The sequence below is a fragment of the Molossus molossus genome, unplaced genomic scaffold, assembly GCF_014108415.1.
Source record: "Molossus molossus isolate mMolMol1 unplaced genomic scaffold, mMolMol1.p scaffold_m16_p_11, whole genome shotgun sequence".
Lineage (NCBI taxonomy): Eukaryota > Metazoa > Chordata > Mammalia > Chiroptera > Molossidae > Molossus > Molossus molossus.
In genome coordinates, this window is record NW_023425346.1 from 43651713 (window position 1) to 43662081 (window position 10369).

General features: G+C 43.9%; 1 protein-coding gene across 1 annotated transcript in view; it reads right to left on the bottom strand.

Annotated features, from left to right (window-relative positions):
* DPP4 (dipeptidyl peptidase 4) overlaps positions 1–9817 on the bottom strand; it is a 79269-nt gene extending 69452 nt beyond the window's left edge. The window contains exons 1-2 of the mRNA XM_036253571.1: positions 9583–9817; positions 8978–9065 (exon numbers count right to left, since the gene is read on the bottom strand). Of these exons, the coding sequence (XP_036109464.1) occupies positions 8978–9065; positions 9583–9588 (94 nt within the window). The 5' untranslated portion in view covers positions 9589–9817. The remainder of the gene's footprint in view (positions 1–8977; positions 9066–9582) is intronic.
* Positions 9818–10369: the final 552 nt, after the last annotated feature.

A 10369-nucleotide genomic window follows, 5' to 3' on the forward strand; every position in this document is an offset into this window, starting at 1 on the left:
TAGTAAAGAGAGCAGGGGAAGAGACTGGGAGATTGGCAGGGATGTGGGTTCTTCCTTCCCCCCTCCCTCCCTCTCGCCCTTCTTTCCTTCCCTCCCCCCCTCCCTCTTTTCCTTCTTGCCTTCTACCTCCCTCCCTTCCTTCTTTCTAGGATGTGAGAGATTACAGCATGTTTATAGAGAGACAGGGAAAATGGAGATGCAGCAGGCAGGGGAAACAGCTGGAGCAATGTCTTAGAGAAGCAAAAGGAGCTTGGTCAGTGCACCAAGGAGAGCTGGCCTTGGGCAGGTGCTGGGACAGCTCGTCCATTGCCTGAGGAGACGCAGTGCAGGTGAGTGCACAGGTGCATACAGGCTGGGGATGACTGAGGAGGTTCTCTTCTGATGGGTTTCATTTTCTCATGACAATAGAAAGCAAGGTTGTCAGCTGGGGAAGAGAGTGGAGAGGTGGGCTGGAGGTTTAGGAAGAAGAGACACAGGAGAGAGTCCATCAGGAGAGAGGTGAGTGAGCAGGCGGAGAACATGGGGACATTGCCAGACAGTACCAAGGGGCCACTTGATGTTGGGCTATGGATTTTATTTTCAATACAGTCAAGCCATTTTCATTTTAGTGAAATCACGTTTATGCAGATTAACTTCTTCTTCCTTGGAAATTTTGCAGCAAAGATTTGAGTCATCAATTAGATTATTTTTGTCCATGTCAGATTAAATAAGAGGTAGTTTCTAGACATTATGAAGTTATTTTGTTTGCTTTTACTTATTTATTTTATTTTGTTTTATGATCATGAATCATTTCAAATCTGACTTTCCTGGGTCAACTTTTGAAGACAACATTTTTTTACCATGTACTTTTAAATTCAGTCTATTTTACTTTATGTTGACTGTGGCACATTTTCTCATTATAAAATGACATAATAAAATATGACATCATAATGATACAATGATAAAATATGATAGTTTGTACATACTTTTTATGAGAAAATTGAGAGTAATTGCCCTCAGATGTTTCTGACCCACTCTATTATCTCAGATTTATATCTTAAATGTTGTAAAATAAAATCTTCTCTATCATTTATCACTTTGAAGGTGGGCTCAAAATGCCCTCATGATTAAAAAAAAAAGGCAGCATCAAAACACTCTGTTTTGTAATAAACTCAAATGGTTAAGGAGGAAAGTGAGGAGAGAGGAAGGAGCGTTATATGCTCAGATTCTTTGGAGATAGAGCTGGCTTGACATTGTTTTTTTTTTTGTTTTTTTTAGTTTTATTTATTTATTTGAGAGAGAAGGGAGGGAGGGGGAGAGAGAGAAAGACAGAGAGAGAGAGAGAGACAGAGAGACAGAGAGAGAGACAGAGAGAGATGTGCTGTTCCACTTACTTAGACATTCATTGATTGATTCTTGTATGTGCTCGAATGGGGATCAAACCTGCAACCTTGGTATATCTGGATGCCACTCTAACTAACTAAGCTACTATTTCCTTTTGTTAACAAACTAAATCTTTTTAATTTAATGAAAAAAGAGCAATAATAAGATATATTATATGCCTACACAGACCACCCCCAATTCTTTCTTTTAGAATTCCCAATTCAACTTAGATAATTAACTTCCTCTTCCACCTTCTTCTTCCACTTGCTAAGGAAGGACTTTCCTCCTTGTCCCAGAAAGATGAGCCTTGATTAATCTAGTCCAAGCCTGGTAATTCATTCCCCTTGCCAATCATCAGTTTTGAAGCAGGTGAGTGACACAAATCTGGCCGGTAAAACATGACGAAAGTCTGCTTTGGGCTGAAACACTGGAGCACTGGAGATGGTTTTGCTCCCTGATAAAACAGATTGCGAATGAGGAACAGCACCCCCTGCCTTGTGGAATAGCTGTGTGAGCCATGCCTGATCCTGAGAGGACAAGCTCAAGAACAAAAGCCAACGACAGCTTGACAATGGCAGAGCTGAGAGACAGAACCCATCCAGGTCCTTGAGGATGTTGCTGGATCACTGTTAACTGTCTTACTTCTGCACTTCCAATGAATGATATAACTTGCTAATAATAACACAGTAAGACAACTCCATAATTTAAACAACCTTTGGTCAAGTTTTCTGTTACTTGTAGCCAAACGTATTCTGCCATGCTCCTCAAACAGAACCAGGGGGCTGTGGACTGTGAAGCACTACACATCTGGTGACCTGCACACCGGGGAGCCAGTCTGATGGCTCCGGAATCGGAAGGCCTGTGTTCGGGCCAACGAATTAGTAACTCTTTAAACGTGGTTGTTTTCACGTAGACTTCCCTGGACAGCGTTTGCCACTTGTTTTTTTTAATGCTTCCATAGCACTTTGATCATTTACTAGAAAGACTTTTAGTACTTGTTAGCATAGTTAATGTTTATGTTTCCTTTAAAATTGTGAATTATTTGAGGACAAGGGCCTCATTTTTTATTATTATATCTCTAGTGACCACCAAAGTGCCTGGCACATAGAAAATGCTCAATAAATATGTGCTGAGTTGGAGAATTACTTTCTGTTGACAGGTATGTGCCGGGTGCATGATGCAGAAGGCCCTCCTGAGCTCTGCAGTGGAAAGGGGAAGCAGTTCAGTAGGAAGAAGGAGTTAGGTCAGAGGAGTCAAGGAGATTAGCTCTTGGGCAAAGAATATAATCATGAGGGCAAGAGAAGAGTCTTCACTTTGATGATCCAGCAAGTTTTTCTCCCTCAAGGAGTCATGCGTCTCTCTACTCTTCCTTACTCTTTATATTTCCGTACATTATGACTTACCCCCAAAATACAGCCTGCCTCCTTTTTTTTTTTTTTTTTTTTTTTTGATATCTCCAATGCTACCACCCCTTCCAGTCTGCCATCTCTCACCCCTCTACCATTATCTTTACAGGAGCAGAGACATATGTAGAAATGGAAATAAGATCCTGCCACACTCATGCTTAGAATCAAGAGAAATGCCCTTCTGTGTCCCTCCATCCATTCTATCACACTATTTTTGTCCTAGAATACATTAGTGTCTGATATTACTCATGTGCGTGCTTACTACCTACACACCCCATGGATTGTAGCGGTCCATGGTAGCAGGCCCATCATCTCTCTTGTACCTGATCCCTGTACCTGCAATAACACCTGCCATGCAGAAAACATTCAATGCATGTTGAGGACTTAACAAATATGGCATCTGTCCACTCACTATAGGCCTTAGCCCCAAAGGGGTTTAAATGGAATAAAAGAATAAAGAAAATCGACAGGACAATAGAAGTTGTCTGTTAAACTCATGGACCTGAGCTTGAGCACGTAGGGTTTTAAAACAACTGGGGAAAACAAGTAGAAGAGATTTCAGCCCTGCAAAGATGGTATTAAGGTAACAGGAGCCACCAGCCAGTTTTTGGGGACCTAGTTGAAGTCAGGAAAGGGACGGGTGCTAGTGTGTCTACCTGACACTCACCCCTCAGACCTCATCTTCCTCCATTTTACATCCTGAGACAGCATGGCTGCCAGGGAGCCAGGATTCAAGTCCCTGCTTGACGTTGGCTCTGCCTTAAATCACCTCTGCTTCTTGGGCCTTAGATGCTGAATTATGTGACCTAAGCTCGTAGGTCTACTTGCTTCCCCAGTAAACCACAGAACAAAACAATGTGCACATTAATGTGTGCTCTTAACTAAAGCAAATGGTTTATCATTAATTTAAAAACAAAACAAAACAAAACAAAAAGCTTCTTAGGAAGTTATAATTTTTAAGTACAAAATACAACTTCAAAAAATAAAACAGCTAACTCAGAAGTTTCAGTTTTGTGGTTTCAGTTTACTCTCATATTGAGAGACACACCCTTATTGGAGGTCACAATGAAGCTGTGAAGACTAAAGGTAAAAGTATTTACAAGCTACTGATTTACAACAATGAAAGGGTTAGCATCAAGTCATAAAGCAATGATTTATCATTAACTTAGAAAAACTCTCACCAAAGCATTTTTTTAAAGTTATTTATGAGAATGAGCAGACTCAGAGAAGGCTAGAAGTCAAAAGATTTGGGCTCCCAAGTTCTGGTATTTAAAAAGCCCTACACTTCCATGCGTCTGTTTCTTTAGTGTATAAAGTTAAGATATTAATACCTCTCTCTGACATGGATTGTTCCATGAAGATCAAATTAAATAGTATAACATTCATTAAAAACAAAGCAAGTGCAATTCAGTGCAAGTAGTAAATCTGGACCTACTACTACTGCTAAAAAGACTAAATAGCCCAGCCGGTGTGACTCAGTGGTTGAGTGTCCACCCATGCACCAAGAGGTCGTCGGTTCAACCAGGGCACATGCCCAGGTTGTGGGCCCGACCCCCAGTGGGGGCATGCAGGAGGCAGCCAGTCGATGTTCTCTCTCATCGATGTTTCTCTCTGTCTCTCTCTCTTTCTCTCTCTCCTTTCCTCTCTCTCTAGAATGAATAAAGAAAAAAAAAACATTTCTTTTTAAAGACTAAATAAAGTCAGTGACGATGTCAGTCCTGAGCTGGAAGGTGCTGCCTGTCTACAGCTTCATCTAGGAAAGGACAGCTGGCTTCCCTTGGCTGTAACCTTGTGAAAGATCTTGGCCAGAGCCACCTGGCTAAGCCACTGCCAAATTCCTGACCCACAGAAATGGTAACATAACAAATGTTTGGTGTTTTAAGTTTGGGGGTAATTCACTGTGCAGCCATACATCACTAAAGCACCCCACCCCCAGAGTTTCTGAAAATCGTCTGTAAAAATGGAGATGATCATAGTACCTTTCTCAAAAGGCCGTTGTAAGGACCCAATGAGAAGCATATTGGAAGCCCTCAGCCCCATAACTGGCACACAGTGCTGGCTGTTATTACATCTTTGCGTACCTTCTTTTCCACAAGCAAGGTGATCCCACATGATTTACAGTCATATTCCCTGTAGGCCTCGGCACTTGGTTAAGTCATAAAACTTCAAGTATACAGAGCCAGCTCTCGTCAGTCCCTTTATATCGTCTTTCTCTAGGCATCACTTGGGCAAACAGTGTTACCTTTTTCTCTCTGATCCCTTTTGGGATGAGCAGCAAGTTGTCGAAGAGAAAAGGCTAAGTTAGCACAGGCTAAGGCTCAGGAATCAGAAGCCAAAAGAGCTGGCCTGAAAAAGACCAACCCACTGACCTTATGAGCACTGGACAATGGTCAACAATAGTGCACTGAGCTAGCTGGAGTCAATTCGAGCTTTTACAGAGCTCACTGTTTAGAAATTGTCCCTGAAATATACAAAGCTTTCATTCAGGCTCATTTCTGTGCTTTAAGCCTGGAATAGATCCTGGACTTCCTCAGGCAAACTTCATAGATGTTATCTTTTCTCTCTCCGATTATTCCTGTCTCCTTCACATTTGGGTTTTCCTTTATTACTGATGCATGGGTGAGCAGTCAAATTTCCTAGGCACTGAAAAAAGTGTAGAGGAAATTTACTGCTAAAGCAGCGCAAGGAAAAAAGAACAGATATATTTCTATACCATAATAAAACTCAACAATTTAAGGGGGCAATAAAGAGATCACAAATACTGAGTAGACGGTTCTATCGCCACTAAGCCATGAGGAGTTTTATAGTTTCATTATGAGTAAATATATTTTACTGTTGATTCTCTAGGAAGCTCCATGTTTAAATATGTGATATCTTTTTGGATAGGATATTTTGGACATTTAAAATAAAACACAACCCTTTATTATATATAAAGAAGGAGGTAAAGTTTTAATTTTGCTTAGTAAATGCATAATTCCTAACATCAAGGAGTTTTTATTCTAAAAAAATATATATATATATGACTGTGGTATTAAATGGGTCTCTTTCTGGCTTTCTTTTTCTCTCCCTCTCTCATCTCCTTTCCCACTCCCTTTCTGGGTGTGTCTAACTCTGCTGAAGTCATCCTTTCATATAAAAACACTTAACCTCTTAAATCAGTCTCTCAGGGGATGAACTTAGGTTTGCTCACTTCTTCCTCCTTACTTGCGGTCATTTATTTCTTTGCTTTCCACATAATCTAGCCCTTTGTTTTGTTTTTCCATCAAATTTCCCTCCTTCCTTTTTTCTTTTATATTTCCTCTCTCATGCCTCCCCTCCTCTCCTCCTTCCAGGTATTTGTTTTATTTTAAACCTAGATTAACAATATGAAGGACCTTTCTTGGGTAACGACTCTGGATTCTTTGTAAGGATGTCATCCCTTACAACGGCACAACCCAGGAATGATAAGGCAGGAGCTGAAACAAGATGAGTTCCCTTTTCTCCTCCAATATACATACTGTAGACGCCATTTAAGAAATAGGAAAAGCCATGGCCAGTGTGGCTCAGCTGGTTCAGCATCGTTCTGTGCACCAAGAGGTCACAGGTTTTATTCCACCAGTCAGGGTACATGCCCAGGTCATGGGGTTTGATGCCCAGTAGGGGGCAGGCTGCGAAGGCAGCTGATGGATGTTTCTCTCTCATCGATGTTTATCTCTCTCTCTCTCTTTCCCTTTTCCTTCCTCTCTGTAAAATCAATACAAAAACATATTCTTAAAAAAAATAAAGAAAAATGAGGAGACAAATTACTTTAGTGGTGATGTAAGTAAAGCACACAGTGAAACCACATCTCCGCCCAGTTGCCCAAGAGGCGTCCTTAGACAAGCTCCCTTACTTCCTGTGTTCCCAGTGACCAAAGACTAATCATTCACATTTCTGAGTAGCTCTATATAGCCTCTGGTCTGCACCATCAGTCTCCTGGGACACTTCCTTTGCTTCCCCTCCAGGCTTGCTCACTTCAACCCACCTTCCCACTGTCGTGCCCAATGGCTCAGGCATGCCCAGAATTCTCTAGCAGTTCTTCATCCCCTACAGGTGGAAAGCATATTCTTCCTGCTGCCCACCGTCCTCTCTTGCTAAGAGTTCTTTATAACTCCAGATTAGACTATGCGATCTTGTGTCTCTGTATTGACATGCAAGGCATTCACCTTTTTTTTCTGGAAATCTTGCCTCCAGAACCTGATGTTAACCATTTGAATCTCCCTGAAAAAAAGGAGCCTCTTGTGAGAGTTTTTCCCATACTTTCCCAGAAATGATCCATTTTAACCCCAAGGAAGTTTGCTCAAGCCTCTCTAAATTATCTTATAGAATCACAATCATAGGTGAACATGTGACTCTCTCAGAAGACCCCATCACAGAGGACATTTTTGAAATATTTGTTCAAATTTCATTTGCAGAAAAAACTAAGGCAGCCCCTCCCCAGGCTTCATGCATCACTCAATAAAACAAAACATGTGTAGTGTACCTGACCAAACCCCATGGAAGACAGGTGCATGACCCAAGCCCCTAGGTCATTTCACTGCCCATCTCAAGTGGCTTATCAAAGTACAGTGTTCTGTTCCCTAAGAAAGTCCTGATAATTAGCCTTACCCATCTTTCCAGTGCCGTTGTGGTGCCTCCTTGATGTTTCAGAAAAAACAGCTATTCTGGTTATTTTGACTTGTTTGCATATCTGTTTTCCACTAAACTACTGTAAACACCTTGAGGTCAGAGTATGTTAATCTTTGTCTTTGTAGCAAGTAGCACAATGTGAATATTTGATTCTATGGCTGACCCATCCTTTGGTTGTGTGTGTGTGTGTGTGTGTGTGTGTGTGTGTGGTTATTTAAAAACACAAAGGATCACTTTATGAAAATAATTAAATTTCAACAGTTCACAAAAGAGTCAAATGTAAGTGGATCAATGCCCGCCATTTAACAGTCTAAAATGGTGATAACCACTGCTTTAAGTAAGTTAAGTCATTATCAATAAGTCAACACACTCAGTTATTTAACCTTTGGCACCTTTGCCCTGGCCCTGGAAATTGCCAGGTAAACATAGTTTTTGATAGCTCTATAAACTAATTCTGAACAGTCACCTTGAATTTTGGATAAGACACCCTCAGTATATAAGCACTATCTACACATTTCCTGGTTGACTACACCTTCCAGGTAGATGATTCAGTTAGCTGCCTAGAATGTGTAATACTGAAATGAAACTAAACACTTAAAAGGAAAATTGGACCAGCTGGTGTGGCTCAGTGGTTGAGCATCGATCCATGCACCAAGAGGTCACCAGTTTGATTCCTGGTCAGGACACATGCCCAGGTTATGGGCCCAAACCCTAGTGGGGGGCATGCAGGAGGCGGCCAATCTATGTTCTCTTTCATCAATGTTTCTCTCTCTCCCTCTCACTTCCTCTCTCTGTAAAATCAATAAAGGAAAAAAAAAAAAAGGAAAGTTGGGCCAGAGGAGACTCAAACTAGTTATTCTTGCTTGTTTGCATCCAATAGTAGGTATTCCCTGATAGGAATGTTTTATATTGAGAGGTAGGGCTAAACTTGAACAGTTGGCCAAGCTAAAAGAAATGAAAGTAGCTTTAAATTAATGAATCTACCAAGCATCACTGATTTTACCTCCCTCTGAATATTATCACGTACTACACCAGTTTTATGATTTAACTCTGAAATAATTATTTTTGTAACTTCTGTAAGTGGTCAGATAGTAATTTTCCTGCATCCCAGCTCTGATGGGTTTCCATCATTCCTGAAGGGAAACAACCTGGAGCCCTGTGCACTGTCTTTTCTAAAAATTGCATTTTGGGGCTTACTTTCTTACCCCCCCACCCCCCAACATGTGAAATCTTTAAACACTGCCTCCTTTCTGTTGAGGATCACAACCGCGATCATTTAAATTTTTTAATTTAAATTTAATACAAAGAAATCCTAAGAATTCACCCCTAATTTCAGGAAATATTTATTAGTTACACATAAATCTTGGCGACTCAACACTGGAGACCCAGCAGAAGTCAATCTAAGCTGCTACCCTAGAAGCAGCAGCAGCGCCTGGGAAGTCTCAGCTGTAACCTGTGGCACTGGTCCCAGCCCCGGGCAAAATCCTCCGTTCTCCTCGGTGTGGTAAAAGAACTAGATCCTAGACACCAAGTGTCTTGTCTCTCAAATATTACAAACTTACTGCCTTTGTTGAGCAGAACCGCTGGCACAGTGATGACGGTGACGAGCGCAGCAATCCCCAGCAGTCCCAGGAGCACCTTCCATTGTGTCTGCAAGGCGGTTAGATCACGTCCAGTTAGAGCGAGCCCTTTAGCCCGGGTCTGGGTAAGAGGGTCGGGGCCCGGGCTGCCCCCAGGCAGCGGGATTCGCCGGTGGGCGCGCACTGGAAGAGGGGCACGGCGCGCTGGGAGGGTTCGGAGTCAGCCAGTCGGAGGCTGTGCGAGCGGCTGCCCTTGAACTTGTGGCCTCTGTGCACATTACCGATTGCTTCTCCACGCCTGCACGTCAGAAGCTAAGTGAGGGTTCGGGCGTGCATTTTATGGGTGGCTCTCCGGGTCGTCCAAGGCTCAGCGCCTAATCCAGCAGGAGCCCCGCAGGTCCAAGAGTGAGACGAGAGACCTGGGAAGTCCCTTCACCTGTCAGAGGGTGGCCCTGGAGCTTCTGCCTAGTGAGAGTCCCTGGTTCCGTGCCGAGGGGTTTGGGGGAGCATTTCGGGAGAGTTTGGTGAAGAGGGACCTACAACTCGACCTCGGGGCTGGGGAAGCAGGAGGCGCGCCACTCACTCACCTTCATCGTCGGCGTCTCCTCGGAACTGAGCGTCCGGAGCGGGGCGGGCAGGCGAAGTCAGACCAGCCGCCCAGACGCGCGTCCAGCCCCGCCGCTCCTGGCCTCCGAATCGCTCGGCGCTCCTAAGTTTCGGCCCCGGCGAGTTAAACATTAGTGAGAGCCCGGCCCGCTAGGTGTAAAGGGCCGCGGGGCAGGCTGCGGGAGACGGCGCGTGGCCTCCGGACACTGGCATCCCGGCCGGGGGGCGCCCGAGAGGCACCTCCTCCAGGCTGTGCGGGACGCGGGGCGGCAGCCGGGGCGCGCAGGGTGCGGGGTCCTGGGGACTTGCCGGAGCGATCGTGAGACCCCGATATGGGTAAGCTGGCTCGAGCATCCGACGCGGAGCCCGAGGACGCCGACGCCCGGACCCGGGTCCGTTTTATGAGAAAGGAGCCTTGCAGCTTGGCTCGGGCAACCTCGCGTGGACAAGCAAGGGAACCGAGCCCAGAGGGTCATGGGGCTCTGCAAACTCGCACAGCTCATGGCTGGCAGCAGAAACTAAAAGCCAGGCCTCTATCTCTTGCCAGTGAAAGGTCTGCTGGGGAGTAGCGGGGTGTTTAAAGCTTTTGGAAGGCAAAGCGAGATAAAAGGTGATTGATTATTCAAATATGAATGAAAAGTAGAGGCTAAGTATCTGGATTCACCCGCAGGAGGGAGTTTCCGGCTTGTTTTGCAGGCTCACTTTCTTATCAAGATGCCAAAAATAATAACACTAACACTTGTGTGGAACTTACTTTTTCTCTAAGGT